The sequence below is a fragment of the Lutjanus erythropterus genome, chromosome 4, assembly GCF_056507025.1.
Source record: "Lutjanus erythropterus isolate fLutEry1 chromosome 4, fLutEry1.hap2, whole genome shotgun sequence".
In the NCBI taxonomy this organism is placed as follows: Eukaryota; Metazoa; Chordata; class Actinopteri; order Lutjaniformes; family Lutjanidae; genus Lutjanus; species Lutjanus erythropterus.
The window spans coordinates 28,108,282-28,129,474 of NC_139320.1; the positions used below are offsets into that span (position 1 = coordinate 28,108,282).

General features: G+C 39.2%; 1 protein-coding gene across 1 annotated transcript in view; it reads left to right on the forward strand.

Annotated features, from left to right (window-relative positions):
* The window catches only part of eml2 (EMAP like 2), a 51,087-nt gene extending 39,725 nt beyond the window's left edge, over positions 1 to 11,362 (forward strand). The window contains exons 8-22 of the mRNA XM_084717510.1: positions 151 to 220; positions 395 to 505; positions 1,932 to 2,027; positions 2,208 to 2,342; positions 2,503 to 2,602; positions 2,835 to 2,989; positions 3,959 to 4,084; positions 4,208 to 4,339; positions 4,478 to 4,545; positions 5,437 to 5,525; positions 5,633 to 5,730; positions 6,057 to 6,144; positions 6,319 to 6,414; positions 7,794 to 7,924; positions 10,291 to 11,362. Of these exons, the coding sequence (XP_084573636.1) occupies positions 151 to 220; positions 395 to 505; positions 1,932 to 2,027; positions 2,208 to 2,342; positions 2,503 to 2,602; positions 2,835 to 2,989; positions 3,959 to 4,084; positions 4,208 to 4,339; positions 4,478 to 4,545; positions 5,437 to 5,525; positions 5,633 to 5,730; positions 6,057 to 6,144; positions 6,319 to 6,414; positions 7,794 to 7,924; positions 10,291 to 10,416 (1,621 nt within the window). The 3' untranslated portion in view covers positions 10,417 to 11,362. The remainder of the gene's footprint in view (positions 1 to 150; positions 221 to 394; positions 506 to 1,931; positions 2,028 to 2,207; positions 2,343 to 2,502; positions 2,603 to 2,834; positions 2,990 to 3,958; positions 4,085 to 4,207; positions 4,340 to 4,477; positions 4,546 to 5,436; positions 5,526 to 5,632; positions 5,731 to 6,056; positions 6,145 to 6,318; positions 6,415 to 7,793; positions 7,925 to 10,290) is intronic.
* The last annotated feature ends 9,831 nt before the right edge of the window (positions 11,363 to 21,193 follow it).

Here is a 21,193-nt window from a genome sequence, read left to right on the forward strand (position 1 = left end):
CAAAGCTTTTACTTTCACTGCGTTTGAATCTGAATCTGACGCTCATCCATGATTTTTTTTTTTTTCACTGTTTTTCCATAAAAGCCAGAGGCAGTGTATAAAAAGAAAAAAAATTCAAATGAAGTCATAATTTACATTTTCTCTTCCTAGCCTGAGTGTGCATCCCGACATGGTTACCATAGCAACGGGGCAAGTGGCTGGAAACTCTAAAGATGGAAAGGTACTGTGAAAACCACGCTCCCATCCTCCTACAGAGTTTCACCGTTTTATTCCCTGCTTCATACTGACAGAGTTTACTTTAAAGGAGGAATTAAAAAGGCTTAAACGGCTCATAACAAACAGGAAAAACACCACACTAACACACAGTTTCTTTCTGTGTCACGTGTCCGTTCAGCTGCTGGCTCCTCATGTTCGTGTTTGGGACTCTGTGAGCCTCAACACGCTCCACGTGCTCGGGATGGGCGCGTTTGACAGAGCCGTCACCTGCGTGGCTTTCTCCAAGTCGGTAAGCAGTTTTCACCCAAAGATACAGAAGTTTAGAAAAACCTCACCGGCTGCTGCTTGTATGTCGCTGCGACGTATCGATGTGGTTTCAGCGTTGGAGAGGTAAAGACCCACTAGCAAACAAATACAAGGTGTATTGACAGATGCATGTTTCACGACAAAATCAACTGTAACTCGCTTAATTCTGAACTGATTTTAATGACAAATTTCCACATTAATGAAGACAAAACTAAAATATCTGAGATTTACAATATTTGTGAAATTGCAAAAGTTGAGTTACTCAACTCCAGTACTTGAGTCAGAGTATAGATACTCCTGGTCAAATATTACTCAACTACAAGTGAAAGTTGCTCAGTCAAAATTTTACTTGAGTTAAAGTACTGTCTTTAAAAATACTTCAGTATTCAAAAGTACAAATTACAAAGTAAATTTTCTAATATAAATACATGCTGCATTGTTTTCACGATGCATTTACAGAACCTGATGATGCACTGACCTGCATCCTGCATGTCACCATATTTGTCTTTGAAATGTAGTGGAGTGAAAGTCAGAAGTTTCCAAAAAAAACAAATACTCAAGTAAAGTACAGATGCTCAAAAATATACTTAAAAAAAGTACTCATTCCTTTTAATTATTTCTGTCCCTTGCAAAAGTAATTTCTTTGTAAATCTTTTTGAACTGTCTGATATCTTTAGTTTCACAAAATCACCCCACAATGGTGGTGTGAAAACAACGTCGTTTCAAATTTAATTAACCTTTTAAATTATACCCTCTCCTCTATCCAAGAACATTTTTGCATGTTGTCAGGTTATTTGTGTGTTATATGTGTCTTGGGGCAGATGAACCGTACAGATGTTCTTCTCTAAACTGGAATCTGGGGAACAAAAATAATCTCATTTATTTTATTAATGAATTGATTTAATTATTAATAACAGAACAAGCAACCAGGCAATTTTACAGAAATATAAAGGATATAGAAATCTTTTTGGGAGAAACTCCCAAAAGCTTAAATTCTGATTCTGATATATCCCCACTGGATGTTGTCTTTTCAAATTGTTGGATCCTGCACGTCCCAGTGGAAGTTGTTGCTATTCAGAGGGTTAATGTTTTGGCACAGAGCTGATTAGATCATCTCCAGTGACTGAATTTAATTCCAACAAGTAGCTGCTGTCATGTTCAATTCCTCACAATTATAACTTCATTTTTTTTTTTTTTCAAATTTCATGAAAATTGCTTCAAAATCAAGCGAGTTAGGGTCGATTTTGTTTTGAAATCTGCATCTCTTTATGCATGCTGTATTCCTTGACCTCACCAATATGGTGGACAGGCAGACGCATGTCGCAATGTTTCTGTTTCTGTGTCCTGCAGAGAACGTGCAACTGTCTTTTTGCTTGCTGAAGATCTAACTCCATTTTTTTTTCTGTCAGAACGGCGGCACCTTCCTCTGCGCTGTGGATGATGCCAACGATCACATCCTGTCAGTCTGGAACTGGCAGAAGGAGAAGCAACTGGCTGAAGTCAAGGTATCCTCACTGTCTGACCCTGATCCCCTTTAAACAGCTGTGTCATTATCTCCTGCTTCTAAAATTTAATCGGCAAACGGCGTGGATCACTGACACGGATAAAGAGGTCACAATATTACAAATTCTAAATGAATCTGGTGTAGAAACATGTTCAGATCCTCGTGCCTCCTGTCTCTGCAGTGCTCCAATGACTCTGTCCTGGCTGCTGTGTTTCATCCCATGGATGCAAACCTGATCGTCACCTGTGGAAAATCCCACATCAACTTCTGGACCATGGAGGGGAACACTCTCACCAAGAGACAGGGCCTGTTTGAGGTACAGCTGCAATAACAGCTGCTTCAGAAATCTGTCGCACTGCCCTCCTAATCCAAGTCAACCATTAACCCACAACTGCAGCTATCAAAAATGCACTCTAGTACAACAGCTCTGCAATAAATCCTACCTTCTCCCCCTCTGCCTCTGCCTCTCTCTGCAGAAACACGAGAAGCCAAAGTACGTGTTGTGCGTGGCGTTTGCTGAGAACGGAGACGCCATCACAGGAGACTCCAGTGGAAACATCTATGTCTGGGCCAAAGGTAAAATCTAAATTAATCAAAACAAAAAAAAAAAAAATCAAAAATCAAAAATCTTTAAAAGTTTAAATCTCCAGTGGTCCTGTTCAGGTGGAATAAATGGTCCCGGGCTCATCATCAAACGATGCTGAAGTGTAGTTTTTTTGTACAATTTGTTTTTCCCGCTTATTAAAAAGCCTTGAAATATAAAAGGAAACATACAGACAGGGTGTCCTCTATTTTATCTGACCCACAGGTGGTAACCGCATCAGCCAGCAGGTGTCGGGGGCCCACGAGGGCGGGATTTTCTCTGTTTGTGTCCTGAAGGACGGCACCATGGTGTCTGGAGGAGGGAAGGACCGCAAGGTGGTGCTGTGGGGCCACGACTACAGGAAGCAGTCTGAGATGGAGGTAAGAGAACTGAAGTGTCCTGTGTACATTAAAGGCATCATTTTTTCCCTCTCCTATTGATCCCTGGAACAGGATACGCATAAAAATACAACAAAAAGAAATGTGATTGTTAATAACTGGGACATATACAGTAAATACTAGGCTTTACATTTAACCTTTGAAACAAAAAGCAATTTTTACTATCTGATACAGTTTAAGTTATGATCAGCTAACATGCAAACAAAATGTTTATTATGATTTAAAGTCCTTAATTATACATTTAAATATAATTACAACTGATTTGGTTAAAAAAAAAATGTTTGGGCATTTAAAAGGAGGCATTGCAACACATAATGTCATCTTCTGTCTTGATTAGGGTTGAAAATTTTGTGCATTTTCCTTAACTGATTAATAATTAATAATTATAATAATATAATAAAATAAAATAATAAATATATGAATTAATAAGACACAAAACAACCTTTTTTCTTCTCCTTATTCAAGAAATGGCTCCATCAAACAACAAAAACGTCAAATAAGGCACAGTTACTGTCACTTCTAGACCACCAATTAATTATCGAGTGATACATTTTTACTGGTGATTAATGATTGATCATTAAAATCCCTATTCTTGATATTATCATGAAGTTTTGTAAGTCTGAACAACTTTGGCGGCCTGGTCTTATTTTCTTTGACCTCTATCTTGAAAGCGTGTGAGACAGGGTTGGGCAATATTTAAAAAAATTTTCAATCAGCTGGGAGATGTGTGCAAACCGCAAGTTCACTATGTTACATTTCCTGCATCCAAGAAATAGACAAAATTAACTCACAAAATGTCAAGAAAGTAAAAAAATAACAAGAATCACCCCAAAAATAAAACAGCTGCGTCCAATCGCTGATAGCCGATATATTTGTTCAATCACCCAGCTGTAACATGCTTTAACAGGAACTTATGAGCTTTCTTTGAGTCCGTGCTGTGTCTGTGCTCAGGTGGGCGAGTCGTTCGGTCCTGTCCGGGCTCTGGCTGAAGGTAAACCCGGAGAGCTCTTTGTTGGAACCACCAAGAACGCCATCATCAGAGCCGCCTTCCCGGATACGTTAACTCCGATTGTACAGGTACGCACTGACAGACGATATGCATGTGTTTTGGTTTAAAAAGAGAAGGTGGAAGGTGCTAACAAACATTTTAACTCGGGCACACGTCAGTCTCAGGTGCATTAAACATGATGTGTGTTTCAGGGTCACACAGACGAGCTGTGGGGTCTGGACACCCATCCCTCCATGGAGCAGTTCGTCACCTGCTCCCAGGACAAACAGGTTCACCTCTGGGACACCAACTCCCATCAGCCCCTCTGGAGCAAGACCATCGAGGTGACTCATCTTAAAACATTGGCCCGACGGCACTAAGATATAAGAAAGAATTTTGGAAGATGTGGCAATTCTATCTTCAGTAATATGAGTCATAAATTAAATAAACTAACGTCTCCTCCGCTCCGGCCTGTGTTCCAGGATCCAGGGAGGTCGGCTGGTTTCCATCCCAGTGGGGCTGTTCTGGCTGTGGGGACCATGACTGGAAGGTCGGCCTCAGAAACTAAACACTAACATTCAGAACAGGCTGGACAGCTATTATACAAGATGACAACTAATCAGTTTCTGAAAGCAGCAACCAGGCTGAGCTGCAACGATACGTCCATTAATCACCAACTATTTTGACAATCACTTGATCATTTTGAGTCTCTTTTTCTTTTTGAAGAAGAAGAAAAATGTCAAAATTATATAATTACAGCTTCTCAAATGTGAATATTTCCTGGTTTCTTTAGTCTTCTATGACAGTAAACTTTTTGGTAACTGGGAAATAGTGATAACAAGATTTTTCACCACTTTCTGACATTTTATGGCTGGATGATTGAGAAAATTATCCAGATTCATCGTTGTTGAGCCTGCTTTTATTCAGATATATTGGCTGAATACATACATGTAGTCTTTGGCTTTGTTTCTTCTTTTTGGTCATTTTAAAATAAAAAAAGTAAGGAGGTCATAGGTTTCCCTTTTGGGTAGTGTATAAAGAAATTCACATTTATTTTTGTACACTTTTGCAAATAGATTTGTTGTTAAAAACATCAGATGAGAAATCATTGACTAACAGATTTGATTAGTGCTGAAACAGTTCAGTTAATTAATTTAGTTGTTGACCAACTATACTTTTATCAGTATTGTTAGTATTCTTATTTATTGTATTTCTTATCTCTTCCTTATTTTAATATTAATTTTTCTTTTCTTTACATATCTCTGCTTGTATGAGACTAAAATTTCTCCCACAGAGATAAATAAAGAGCCATCTGCCTTCCTACAAAACAGTCAACTTAAAAACATCATCTTGTCTTCTGTGGACTTGTGATGGACATTTTACCTCTGACGTGTGTGTGTGTGTGTGTGTGTGTGTGTGTGTGTGTGTGTGTGTATTGCAGGTGGTTGGTGCTGGACACCGACACCCGGGATCTTGTTTCTATGCACACAGACGGCAATGAGATCATTTCCAACGTCAAGTACTCTCCAGGTAAAAGACAGACAGCAGACACAGAGAGGCAGCGGAAACCATCATGTTTCAGTACTGCGATAACTCTGACAACAACACTGTTAACTCTGGGCTCTTTGTGTCTTCAGACGGGAACTTCCTGGCTGTGGCTTCCCACGACAACTTTGTTTACATCTATGCTGTGACGGAGAACGGCCGAAAGTACGGCCGTGTGGGGAAATGCACTGTTAGTATACATCCCTCAAATAACCATAATATAATATATTTATCTATTTAAGGCAGTAGCTGCACACTTTGTGGTGGGGTGGGGTCTTTATGTACAACTTTGTTACATAACTAAAGTTTAAAAATGAAAAACTTTTTTGTTATTAGGTGTTTTTAAACTTGATTGCTATTTTTAAAGTATTGAAAAGTTTCCCTCCAGAATCAGATGAACAACAAGCGAATCTGACCTCATCTTCCAAATTTACAGTTTTAACAAAAACTAAAACTGACTGACTCACCCTTGTGATCCCTGATGAAGCAACACAAACTCTTCTTTTTCCCCCTCAGGGCCACTCCAGCTTCGTCACCCACCTGGACTGGTCGACAGACAGCCAGTACCTCGTCACCAACTCAGGAGACTACGAGATCCTCTTCTGTACGTCCCTCCTCTTGTTCCCTGTCCATATGCACTCATAGCTTATTCTTTAATTTTATTGTCATTTCCTGCTCAAATTTATAAACTGAAGTCACTCATGTTTCAAGACAAATTGGTTAAGTGGCAGTTTAACTTGTTGCATGAGCATGATAAGTTTTTTTGTTATTTGTCCAGGGGAGGCATCCAGTGGTAAACATGTGACCAACATGGACACAGTGCGCAACCTGGAGTGGGCCACTTCCACCTGCACTCTGGGCTTCAACACCTTTGGTAGGTGACCTTATTTATCCATCTGTGATTTGATCATCTAAAGCCCGTGAGCACAGCTGAGATGAACAAGCTGACTTCTCCAGCAGATTCCAGAATTATCACATTCATGTAGTTTTATATACTTGCACAGCGTTTTAGGGTTAATTGAGTGACACTCAAAGCAACTGGCAGTGAGAGCAACAAGCAAAATGAGTATTAAACTGCACTAAGCAAATGTGCATTGTTTAGAATTGTTCTACTTTTAACAACCTTGATGTTTTATAATGATTACCAACCTGCAAACATCCTGTGTCAGGTTGCATAAAACCTCTTAGGTTAGGTTTGGTTTCTTTTAAATTTTTATCCGCTGTGGGAAAAAAATTAGTTGCATAAAATCACCACAAGGATCTCCTTAGGATGTTGTAAAGGAAATCCATTTGATCTCTAAATGTTTGACCTTAGCTACTCAAGTGTTTCCGTTTGTGTTGCTAGAAGGTCCATAGTGACCATTTTCCTCAGGAAACTGTAGTGGACCTACAGCAGTCCCTAAAAAGTGAGATAATTTGTGGAACATAAAACAGTGGCTGAGTTTGTGATGATTTATGAGGAGGAGGAGATACTAACTCACACCTTTCAGGGTAGCAAAAACCCACTAGACACTATGAGTGATGTGCAGCTTGTTGTTAGTTAAATTGTTTTATTGAAACTCCTGTCAAAGTTTGTCTCCTTTCTCACTGTCACAGTATTTTTTTCAGTTCTCCATTACTTCATTTACAGTTTGTTTCACGGCAGATTTCTCACATTGATTTTGTCAGTCACTTCTTGCAGCATCTTCTAATTGTGCGTATTTGTTATGGCTGCTGTGTTAAATTTAGCTTGGATTATGTGTCTGTGCTTTCCATATATTCCTTGTTATCTGTCCACTTTGTCTTTCTTAGTGTTTTTGTTTTCTCTTTGCACATTTTGAAAGAGCTAGCTGACACTGACAGTACTGATGCTGTCAAGCAAAGAATGCGGATGTGAGTGAGGCGTAACCATGGTAACCGAAGTGCTGTATTATGTGTGAACATTTAGGCAAGGATGCTTTATTTAACACTCCTAAGTGAAGCCCTTAGCTCCGGGAAATATGTTGCTTAAAGGACAAACTTAAGGTGGTTTATGCAACCTGGTGCAGGATTCTCTGGATGGAGCATCCACCCACAGCTTTTTGGAAAGCAGTTTTGTCTTTTCTTTTACATTTTTTTTATCAGTTCTGTCGGTGGGGAAATGCCCAGACTTGACCTTGGATTAAATGACAACAGCGTTTTTAAACAGAACATGAAGTAAATCTTAATGTTTGACTTGTTTCTCACCCTTTTGCTAACTCTCCCACTCTCTCTCTCTCTCTCTCCGTCTCTCAGGAATTTGGCCAGACGGAGCGGACGGCACAGACATCAACGCCGTGTGCAGGTCACATGACGGCTCCCTGCTGGCCTCTGCCGATGACTTTGGCAAAGTGCACTTGTTCTCCTTCCCCTGCTCTCAACCAAGGGTCAGTCACGTTCACTCGGTCACACACAGCACGTCAGCATCAGTGTCTGTGTTGCTTTTTCACTGACATATAAATCACTTAAAGTTAACCTACAGTTCAATCCAACACTGTTCTTCTAATCTGCTCTGCTCTGCGTAGACGTTGACCTTTTACACTTCCAGTGCCGAGCAGCCACGCTGTTTTTCTCTGCCAACGTTGTCATTAAGTGTTAATGAACACTGTGCAACGCAATGAAAGCTCAGCAGAAATAACAAAATGCTCAGCCACAAGGCTTTCTTTGTGGGATCACCACCAGACCTATAACGTGCACAATTTCTACCAGGTGTTTATTTAGTGCTCGCAAACACATTTAGGCGTTTTTTAACAAGTTCAAGTTTTCAGCCACAGCCATTTAAACTGGAGCTGTAAACTTAATTATCCATTCAGACAAGCTGGCTGCCATTAGCACAGAGACTCACAGGCTGTAAATAGTTACAACAAGTTGATTTTGTTTTAAACACTCTTGGATCAAACTGGTTTTACACACATTTATGTGACTAAACCCAGCAGCGAGTCACAGTTGTGCTCGATGAACAACTGACACTGATGCAGAAACTGTCATTATACATCTGTTCTCCTGAAGTTCATGATTACTGTCAGTGATGCTCAGCCTTGAAGTTTGGGCAAACCCAAGGTTTCTCTTAAGATCAATCTGAAGGTTCATGAACTGTTGTCACTCTACTTGCTCATCATCATGAGCCAAAAAGATTAGGACCCAGTTATAGACATGATTACAACGCATTCATAATTATTTGAAATGACAGAAATGATATTAATCCCCCCTCCAAAGTACCAAACTACCGTGTAAACAGATGTACTCTTGACATATCATTAGAAAGCTGAGATTCTTGTGTTTCGATCATTGACAACCAATTCAAGATACAGTTGTAGCAGCAGGTACAGTCAACACCACCAACAGGCAAACAGTTACATAACTGAGGCAAATCACCAGTGAGGACTCATTCTAACAAAATCAGTCCTGTTTCATTGGCAAAGGTCCTGTCGATCCAGTCCAGTAACATAGTTAGTCCAAAACACAATATCTCCATCGATCAATACCCACAAACTTCAGGAACCAGACACCAGATGGTTACTCTGACACTTTCTATATTCGACAAAGCACACAACTATCATGTAAACATGTATACTCCTGCAACATATTGTTAGAAAGCTGAGATTCTTGTGTTTTGACTGGTGCCAACCATTTCAAGATACAATCACAACAGCAGGTACAATCAGTGCCACAAACAAACAGTTACAAAAAAGAGGCAACTCACCACTGACTACTAATCAATCGTAAGCAATCGATCAATAATATTCTGTCAGAAACAGTCCTATTCAATTGGCAAAGGTACCGTCAATCGAATTCAGTAACATGTTCAGTCTAAAACTCGATTTCCATCAGTTTAAAAACCCATGGACTGCATGAACCAGCTGGCAGAAGTTGTAATCCTCAACTAAAAGTGATATCTTGGTTTCAAGATGGCTGCTGCAGTCGGACCTTTTGATTGACATCTCAATTGCACCAATAGGAGCTTCCATGTCCTGTCAACAGCCCACAACAGCCAATGAGAGTCTGTGTAAAGACAAAGCTAATTGGAACAGATTGTACTGATGACTGGCACTTTGTATAGCCAACCTAAAGATGACTAAAGGCAGTTTTTATGTGTAATATGAGACTAGAACAGAATGCTTTTCCACCACAGCACTTAAGAACTCTGTTGTATTTATGCTTCAGTAAAGCAGGGTTTTTTTTTGGGGGGGGGGGGGGGGGGTCTCCACATGGCCTTTTTTAGAAAATGCCTGGACATACCCTCAGAAACATACCCTTATAACATATAAATATTTATTTTCTGTGGTATTGTTATAATACCAGGCTCAAATGTGATATGTGACATTCAACTTGGTACGGCTATAAGCTGTGCTCCCACTGTTTTTTTTTTTTTCCACCTAATAAGTCCCAGCTAAAGGTCAACTGCAGGCATCCTTTTCCAAAAAAGTCCTCAGTGGAAATATAAACCCTACATTAGTGTTCAGACGTCTGTTATTCAGTGCCAGTGGTGCTTACAGTGATTCTGGCTGTTGGTGAAAAAAACTTCAGAGTGTGACCTTTCAGAAGAGATCAAAACCATTTATGTGCTGCACATAGTGGAAGAACAGCTTGCCTTGATAGGCATTTGGGAGAATTTTACAGGAACGGAAAGAGGCTTAAACAACTGTGTTATGAAGCATTTTCCTAAATGAAACCTCAAACACTAAATACAAACTGACTGTGTTGCTGCATCTCACCGTTTCTCTTCCTCCCTCTGCCCTGCTCTCACTCACAGGCTCTGAGCCACGAGTACGGTGGCCACAGCAGCCACGTGACCAACGTTGCCTTCCTGCACGACAACAGTCACCTGATCTCCACCGGTGGGAAAGACACCAGCATCCTGCAGTGGGTTGTCGCCTAGGCAACGCCGTCCATCCACATCTCTAATCCCTGCAGTCGGGGACCAGCATCCTCTCTGACCCGTCACCTTTTCACTGTTTTATCCTCCTACCACCAGGGGGCAGCATCTCCTCTGTGCCTACTGGAAATTTAAAAAAAAAACACCCACAAACACAACTTGACCGACCCACAGATGTCACACCAGATGAAATGATGAGTATCATTGTAATAAATGACATATTATTTAGTGTCCTGCTGTTTGTAATAGAATGTAGAGAAAATGACTTGTTGCCATGCAGGAAGTGAATCTTAACCATTCCCAAAATAATCGACTACTGCAACACTGACGCAGCTGTCAGCTGCTGCTGGTGACCACACAGTAAACCTGATTGTAGCATTAGTACTAACTGTGCCTAAACTGTATTTATCTTATAACCCCCTTTAATGGGAATTCCACCTATTTTAAAGGACATGTTTTAGCTCTGAAATTACAAGTCATGAATAATTTACAGTTTTGTTGACGATTTTTGAATGGATGTTACACAATAAGGATTATATTTATATTTTAGGGTTTAATATTGGTGAGTTTTCCTACTGTATTGAGTTCCATAAAGTATGAAAATGAGTTAGTAGACTCTTGAAACTTTCTTCAGGTGGATGAGTCAAATGGACAGTTCGTATTAACTGAAGTAGTGTTTATGACGTACTTTATTTCTACAGTTTGAAGAAACAGCAGCATGGAAGCTAAACGATGTGGACAGGGTCAACTACAAAAGGTATTTTAACCACTTAAAAGAGGTCCAGCTAAAAAAAGCGATATCATTTTACATGTATGCTATATTTACAATATTTTCAGTGCTTTACTTTGCTGTCCTACTACCTTTTTCTAACTGAAAACCATTGGTATATAATTCAAATATCACTCTCTTCAAACCCACCAAACTCCATAGGCGAAATCAGTAATTTTACCTTGCAGAATATGGGAGTTGCTGGTCTACAGCTCCCTTGATCTGTTAGTTTGTTTCTGTTTTTGTGAGACTTCAATGTTTCAAAACGACAGTTCAGATTCACCAGTGTCACACAATAACAAAAACAAACTAACGGATTGAGGCAGCGACAGACCAGAAACCCCTGTGTTCTCTGAGGTAAACTTACTGATTTTGTGTATGGAGTATGGTTGGTTTGGAGAGAGTGGTATTTGAGTTCTATATTGTTGGTTTTCCGTCAGAAAAAGCTGTCTGATGGCAAAGTAAAGCAGTGAAAATATTCTAAAAATAATGTACACTTAAATTGATTTTTTTTTCCCTAAGGTGGGTACTTTTGTAGGTGGGTTAAAATACCTTTTGTTGCTGACCCTGTCCACAGCAGCACATGGCACAGCTTCTCTGCTGGTGCCCCTCTCACTCTCCTAACTGGAGGCGTCGACTGTCATCTACTGTAGGTAACAACCCGACTATGGATAAGTACCTTATACAACACCACTTCAAACTATTCCTTTAATGCAGTACAGACTTTTCAAGTCAGTCTGCACTAGAACAGCAGAAAATACTGCAGAACTGATGTTCTTTGTGATTTATTACTTAACTAAACCAATGGATTCTTGAAAATTAAGGGAAAAATCCACTTAAAAATGATTTAAAGCAGCAGCTTGGTTTGCAAAATGATGAGCTGTTGTAAAGTATACACTTTTTGGGTTAAAACGTGCAAAATCACATGAATTCTGCTCCCCAGGTGAGTGTAGATGATTCTTGTGAACATTCCTGAAGCCAGAAATAAACCTTCAATTGTCATTCAAAAGTCAGTGTTCCTGTCTGTTAGCCGCTGGATTTAAGTAAGAGTGATGCATGTTTGGAAGACCTAACTGACATGCAAAGGAAAACTGTGCTAGCATTCCTAAAATGGGTGGTATTCCCCTTTAAAAATGACTATATAACCCCATTGCCTTGTTATCTTACACTTCTCCATCCCTGAAACCTGATTTCAAAGCTCTTAAGGTGCAGATTGTTTTAAAGTATTACAGAGTGTAAATGGTACAAAGTGGCTGTTTAATCTACCCCCCCACCCCCCTCTGGGGTACTGTGTTTCTGATTGTACTACTACTGCTGTAACTGTGCTGAGAAGGCACTAGATGGCGCTACAATGCAAGAGAATGAGCATGACCGAGGCTGCCCTCCTCCTGTAGATGCTGTTAATGTCGCAAAGGTCTATAAAGTAAATATTATGTATTATGCAGTATATCCGAGTGGCTGTGTTATTTTAATATTTAACTGTAACAATGATGGATGTTATAATATTCTTGTGGCACTTTTAGCGATTGACAGAAGGGTAATGTAGGCTGCTGTGCTGTGGAAGTGAGCTTGAGCTGTGCTTTGCCTTCTGTTTTGTTAATAAAGTTTTTACCCAAGTACTACTCAGTGGAGGCTCATTCTCTTCCTTCATTAGATTGTCAGGAGAAGAGATGATCCTGATGCTAAAGTAATGTTTTAAAACAAGACGACGGTAATAATCCTGATTTATTTTTTATGTCTTGCTGTACACGATGAATCCTTTTATGTTCAATTCTTAAAATGAGTTATTACTGAGAGAAATATTTTAATTATTAAGTCAGGAACAGTTCACGATAAACTGAGGGGGAGGATGTTATTGTGACAGTTCTGTGATCTATTGACAGTCAATATGTGTGTGTGATGGTTTGAGTTTGTGGCCAAAGGTTGCTCCTTCGAACGCTCAGGTCGCCCACTCTGGGTGGGTGTGTAATAAACAAGTTTGGTTCTCTCAGTGACCTGCAGCAGGAGACTGATGTTGTGAAGATGGCGGCGTGTGACGCCTCCTCACTGTTTCCATAAATAAGCAGCTAAAAAAAACCCATAAACAACGTTCACCTACAGTCTGAAACCAAATGGGGAGAAAGCTACGGGAAGCCGGAGAGGACACTGGTAAAAATGTCTGTCGTGATAAATCAGCTGAACAGCTAAACAGAAATGGTATAGTGTTGAATTAAAGAAATAATTTAAAAGATAAGACAGAACTTTATTAATCCCAAATGAAAGTCTTGAGCTGGAGATTTCTCTAAACTTACAGTAACAAGAATAAATACAATAGGAGTATAACTGTAAATACAAAATTAAAAATAAATCTAAATAATCTAAAACAGTGCCTAACAGGATAGAAGTAATTCTATTAGACACTGTTTTTTTTTTCATTAACTCCCTATACATTTAAATTTTATTATTTCGCTTAAAATTTCATACTCGTAATTACAGTAAACAATTTTAGAGCAGAAAGTTATATAAGTAAACATCATGCATGTTTGAAGGTCAGCTGTAAGAAGATATAAAGACTTGGAGAGGAATCAGAGTCTGAAAGCTTTGGAGTCAAAAGTGTCTGGAAGTATCAGAGCATCATGAGTAGTAAGACAAATTACATGGCAAAGTTTTATCTAAATCTTCAATCTGTGTTAAATATTAATATTATTATTAATTAAATAACTTATATCACAGTTGGATAAACCAAATGTGTAAATTAGATGTTTTCTTAAAGAATGTTTTGCCCTTTGTTTATTTTTTTTCATTTCATTCCTTCCATTTTCCATTTTGTACTGTATGTCATGTTTGTACAAATACTTCACCGTACTCAAAGGTGGAATCAGTGGGATTTGTCTGAGCTGTTCCTAAACGCACCAGAAATCTAGAAATATATCGTTGAGTCTTAGACATCAGAGTCTCTCCAGATACAACCACACAATTCCAGTGGGTCATAAGTGATGAATGAAAGGGATAATCCCTTTCATTCATCACTACTATATGAGTCTATATATTGTTTTTTTTATTTTTTTGAGTAGAATTTTCAGTTATCTGTATTTTTTGTACTTTTACTCAGATTTGTTACGTTAATTTTATTGTATTTGAAGGTAATTATATTTATTTTGCAGCATTGTGTGCTGCCTTCAAAGACTTAAACAACATCAAGACTGTTTTCAGTCCAAACTGATGGAGCAGTAACATACAGAAAAGACAATTCCTTGGCGTTTCTATCGGTGCATATCATGTATGACAGACATAATGATGCAAAAATGGTGTAAAAGACATAACATGATGAAACAGACAGTGAAGGAAACTCCACTGTGGAGAAAACCTGAGATTAATTTTGCTTTGTGCCAAAACAGTCAGTTGACAGAGCCTATCCTGTTTTTTTTTACTTTTACTTGAGTAAAGAGTGGGTGTACTTTTGCTGCCACTGTTTAGAGGAGCAGTGTGGAGGATTTAGTGGCATCTAGTGGTGAGGATGTAGATTGCAAACAACTGAATACCCCTGTTTCAACCTCCCCTTCCAAGCATGTAGGAGACGTGTGACAGACATGAGAAAGGTCCTCTCTAAAGTCGGTTTGTCTGTTCTGGGCTTGAATCATGGCAGTTCAACATTACAGACTCCATGGAAGAGGAACAGCGCCCTCTGTTGATAAACAGCTCATCCTTAAGTAAGAAAAACCCAACAAGTCTAATGAAAATGTATATCATATTACATTCCTGAAAATAAATCCCTGTAAATCTTATACGACCATTAAAGTTTATTATTTTCTGATCTTGCTTTCTTGAGATGACAGCTTGCAAACATAAATTGTTTAAGTTGTAAAAAGATATTTATTCAACATTCTGGTGCGCACAAATCAACAAAAACACTCATGAATCAAAAGACGAACACAAGCCTTCATTAGATGATATAAACAGGTGGTTTGTGGAGCTCAGTGCTCCTGCACCTTTGGTAACTTGTGCACACCAGCTCCTTCAATAGATAATTAATTTTGTGCAAGTAAAGCACTTCCAGTTGTCTTCATGTTATTTCTCTCGGGGCCTATAACCTGTCACTGTATTTGAGGTGGATTAGTCGGATACAGGGGAAGTTTGCCTTAATATTTTTCTGATCTTGACACACTGAAAATAGTTAATCTTTAATGAGACAGCAAAGAAATCACGTGAATAAAAAAAACATGGCGTAAATTAGATGTATTACTGTACTCTCTGACCCTCTATAGAGGCAGATATCAGCACCTTCTCTTGCAGCGGCCTAATTAATACTGGCTCTACATCCAAACTGAAGCTGGATTCAGCAGATACAGGCTCATTTTTTTTGCAGAGGTCAAAGCCAAGGAGGAAGATTCAGGTGTTTATCTACTGTTCAGCAGACGGCGAGCAAGATCAGGTCACGCTGGTGTTGTGGCCATGACGGTCTGTTGTCTGTCAACACCTCTCAGGTCAGGATGAGGGGCTGGAGACCCCAGAGCTCCTCACGACAAACCAAAACACTGGCTTCAAAGGAGGTTAGGAGATTTGTAGTGTGACTGATCATTTTGAGATAATACAGCCTCAACAGGATTTTAAAAAGTCAATGTTTTTGTGTAATATTTTGAGTCGGCATTTATCTTAGCTATGCACTTTATGACTGCACTATAATTTTTTTTTTTTATGTGGCTGTGTTTATATCCATGACAAATTTCCCTTGGGATGAATAAGATAATCTTGTATCTTGAGTCAGTGTATGAGTTATGTTGCAATATCAACTGCTCTAATGGAAAAAAATACAGCCTAACATTACAGTGGTTACGATCAGCCAGTAATACATATGAAATAAATAAAACGACAAGCCAGACAACAATAAAACATACAGATTAAGGCTACAGGGGATCTAGAAACTTAGACTTATAGCACACAAAGTCAATGCAACAACAGAAAAGGACATAGAAAGACTTTTCTCTTAGCCGCCAGAATTGAGGTAAAGATTTGTTTGTTGCTAAATAGTAAAATAAAAATGTCACAAGGCAAAATGCTTAAGCTAAAAGATTATATTATATTTTATTTTATGTAAATAAATAAAATAAATAAATATAACTTCATTATTAGTTCATTTTTTATGTTTTGTGTCATTTTTCATCTGATTATTTACTTCCTGTTGTCTTATTTACTTGATATTGTCCATTACAGACTTCCTTCCTTCTGTATTTTGAGCCAGAATAGCTTGACCTGCTACTGTGCAGCAAGAAATAAACAAGAATTTGTCTCGGACGCTTCTGCGAGCTTTACAGGACGTACTGACAACACGAACACCACAAGGACAAAAGGACTTCCCATACAGTCCAAAGGAAGAGCGCGAGACACTCGATACCCTAAACTCTAACACAATAAACATCGACCTTTAGGACGAGGGTGACACAGAGGACAAGGACGAGGAGGAGGAGGAAGGAGCGCGAGGAGGACAATTTACGAAGATGGAAGTGTTTTGGTATTTAGAAAGTAATTGTAGTTTGTCTTACGTCTTGCTTAAAGGGTAGGGTCACGCACCGTGCAGGGAGAAAGTGGAATCATGGAGTGAGCAGCCGGATGTTCTTCTCATTCTTCTCCACACCAAAGTTAGGCTACCAAGAAAACATTTAATGTATGTTTACTCATTAGATTCTGTGTTGACTAATCAGACCAATGCATCTTTTATCAAGTGCACTGCTTCGAAATTTGTCTGCAAAGTGAAAAAAGGGATGTTGATCACAATTGTTACACATTCTATGGAAAATGTACATTGTGATGTAAGTTTGTAATTTAGCAAAATTACTCAAAAACCCCAGAATCACTTGATTGTGAGGATGTAAGGATACTCCTTCTTTAATAAAATAAAAGCAAGCAGCCATGATCGGAGCAAAAAAAATAAATAAAATGGAATAAATTACCTTTGGCAAAAAACGGGCCTCTGTTCTTAAGTGGTACATACGAGTGATTTAAGAGAACTTGTGGCATTCACCAATTTTCTCGTATTTATTCTTATATTTTCTTCCAGATGCAAACACAATTTCCGAGTGGCCCAGACCTGTCGTAGAGTCATGTGCAGTCAGTCTGCTGGTATCCACACTGAAGGTTTTCACTAATGACTGTATATTTCATTAGTTTTGAAGACATTTTGAGTTTGAAAAATAAATTACACTTCATAATTAGGTCAGCATTATCCTCTAAACTACATTTCAAATTATAATATAATTGTAAATTTACATATAAAGCCTCTCATCACTCATTCAATGATCTATTATTATCTGCTGTCAGGTGTATTGGCTGTAAGTCTGCACATGCAGGTTTAAGAAGTCTCTGTCCAGGTGAACATCCTCACTTATTCTGTCCTCTGTCTCCGTGATGAAAACTTCCTCTAACCCTCTCCTCCCGCTGCAGCCATCGATCGACACTTCTTCTTTATTTCAGTGACAGTCCGACCCTCTGGTAACGCGGCATCAACAGCACTCACTTTTCTCGTTTCTTTGCATCAGCAGGTCTTTTAATTCCACTGCTGATGTTGTTAAAATGACAGATTTTCCTTCATGGATCTCTGAAAGTGGCCTCTGTAGAACAATATTTGTGTTTAGCATGCAGCTAACATTCTTCAAAGTGTTAAAAGCCTCTCTTGGAATGATTATTTTTAGTGATTTTATCTGCCTCAGTCATATCACTTTGCGCTATGAGTTTATTTATTTATATCCAGTCTGTGCTGCGTCAATAATATAGTTTCCTCATTAGTATGTAGTTTTTTTCTTATCTTGAAGGGGATTTAAGAGCAATATCTAAACAGTTAAAGCCATGTTTACCCTTCTATGTTTGCTTTCTTCCAGTTTCCCATCTTTTCTTCTGTCTGTGTAAACACAACTTAATGATGTCATTTGATTAGGAGAGTCAGAGCGAGAGAATACTTCAAGTATAGGTGGAGAGTAACTGAGTACTTTTACTCAAGTACAAATGTTAGGTAGGGTATTTAGATTTTGATCAGTATTTTAAAAGATGAAAAAGAAAATTGTCGCAGTTGTCATGGGTTTTGTAGTTTGACGTTCTTGCCGTTCCTCTTGTTTCTGTGGCTTTACTTCCTATTTTTATGTTTTCTTGCCTTTTTGATTCTTGATTCTTATTGTTTCCTAATCTGCTTTTGTTTTTTGGGGCTCATTGCTCGTTTTATGGAGTTGGTTGGCACCTGTTGGATTTGTTTGGTTTTTGTATTTTTGTTCTGCATAGTAAGACATTTGAACTGCACTAGTCTGCATTTTTGGTCCGTTCTCTTATTCTTTACCCCGCTTACCCATCTTTACTCAACATTTTTCTTTTCATTTATCAGGTATTTCTTGCAGACTTCTGTGGAGCTGCACACTAATGTTGTGAGCAGTGTAGAGCTGATGATGGCATTAGTTCATCCACTTTGAGATGGGGCAGGCTGATACCGGTGCTGAGACAGCCAGGAGAGACAGACAGAGTTTGGTATCATCAGCATATGGTAAAAGAAACCGTGTGAGTGGATATCTGACCAAAGTAAGTGGTGTATATTGAGAAGAGAAGCAGTCCCACCAATCTTTGAGGAACACCATTGGAAAGAAGATGCCACTTAAACACTTCCTGTTGTGTCGATTTGAACTTTTACCCTGTGGGTTAGGACTCAAACTAAAGCAGTGCTGTACCTGAGACACCTCGTTTGGAAGGGCTGGACGGTGGATACCGGTGCGTGTCAAATATACATGACTTCTTCTGTAAATAAATTGACAGTGTTGTCGCTGATTGCGAGAGGCTTCTGTTATGATTAGTCAACATAATAGTTTTCGATTGCTGTGAAAACTGCATGTGAGTTTATCATGGAGTGTCAAAAGCTGCGATCAGATCCAGCAAGGTGAGAACCGATGACTCAGCATCAACTTTACACTTCTTCTCCACTACATTTTGGATACGGATATTGGCAGAAAGCTCAGTTGGGGTAGCAGCACATCACAAGTTTTGAAAAATCTTGAAAAACCTATAAAATCCCATATATAATCTATACTGACTGCTGACTCCTCACTCCTTTTAACTGGTCAGCTGCTGCAAGTCTTTAACAACTTCTGGGCTAAAACAAGGCTTTCCTACTAACAGCGCTGGGGAGTAAGTAGTCTTAGTCTAAGTCTTTTTGGGTTTTCTGCACTCTACTGAGTGACGTCTTCTAGTTCAGACATTCTTTTACCATGATTTTTACATTTGCGTTAAAGAACAGGAATAAAAGGAAAATGTGAAGAAGTCAGTTTCAAAAAACATCTTGTAAGGAGGTATGTTGGTGGCCTCATTCTGTGACTCACACAGGTAGACTTGCAGGTCTTTACACAAATGGGGTCATGAAAAATGTTGACCGTGAAAAAAAATGCACCACAAAAACCAGAGACAACAAACTATCAAAGCAAAAAACAGCCACCAACAGGCTCGCAGCAAGCACTGACTCAGTACAGAACCACAATGGCGCAGTTTACATAACAACTGCTGACTCCAGGTTTTTCTGCGCTTGAAACCTCCATGCATTTCCTCAGTGAGCAGGTTAGTTGATCTGAACAGGAGCAGGTTGAGCTTCAGTGTGCTTGAAGTCACTTCGTTTTGTTTTCCTCATCTCGATAACAACCTTTTTTTAGAGCCCAACCGGTTAACTCAGCTGCAGTAGCAGCAACACATTCCACAGCGTCCTCAGCTTTCATACAAATGATCATCTATGGGAGATTTATTGCAAACAAATGTTTATCCAGATTCCCCTCAGACACCAAACAGCCACTCTACTGGACACAAACATATCATTGTGACCTGGCTAACATCCAGTCATGATGCTCTCTCAGAAGATCAGATATTACACTATATATCATATGTATATCATTGTTTCAGGGTGGTTAATCTTCAGAAAATATACAGACATGAGCTTGTCAGAATTCATGATATGGACAGTTTCTTTTTCCCAGAAGACGACTCAGAAAAAATGAATTAGTGGCCTCAGCTGACACTGCTGTTTGAAAGCAAAGACAGTGGGCTGCCTGTCTGCCACCTAGCAATGGGCATCGTGTTGTTTTTGATCATAAAATAAACCAGAATAATACCTGTACTTTTAATTAATAAGAACTTCCCAATGTTGATAATGTCAGTTAACTTAATCAATTAGCCTTTTGTTAAGCCCCGCCTTTGTACAACCACTGTCCAATCATTGCTTAGCAACCATAACTAGGCACCACAGGCCTGTCAAGCTCTGCATTTTTTCCACAGGTTGAAGCAGTGTGCTTGGTGCGTGATGTTTGATGTCTCATAAGTTTGGACGGTGATGTTAGCATGTCCAGCTAACTAGCTCACTACCTGCAGTAATGTTGCCTCCAGCCAAGCTTGTGTTAGATACCACATGGTCAAGGCTTATTCCCAGTGGTTATATTGGGATTTGTTATGTGAGGGGCTTGAGGAGGAGGATGTGGGCTAGGGCAGAATCAAAGTGTGCTGACGATGACACATCTCTTTCTGTCTCCTTCTCTCTGAGGTTTAGCCAGATTAGCTTAGCGATGGTGGTCCGGCTGGTCAGGTTGAGTAACCGTCTCAAGGACCGCTGCACTTGATCTAGTCCCTGCTCTTCCTTTTCCAGCATTGACTGCATTTTTGTTGTGTTGTATATGTTGTATTTCACTGGCTGACCGACATTTGCAGGGATGTAGCCCTAGCCTCAGTTTCTTAGCATTAAAGGTTTATCATGTACACAGCTGTTAAGTAATTTTACATATTTCAGACCCTTTTACAGGGTTTTCTTTGTAAAATGAGTCAAATGAAAACATTAAAAAGTCAGCTGGACTCAAGAAGTTTTATCTTACATTAGCAAGCTAAGCTAATGTAATCCGCTAGCGAGAATCATCATTTTAGCCAACAAAATCCACTAGAAATGAGAGCCTGCTTTTGTTTATTGAATTTAAGATAGAGTGTTTCACAAATTACTACCAAGTTCAATGTCATATCTGCCACCGTTTACCG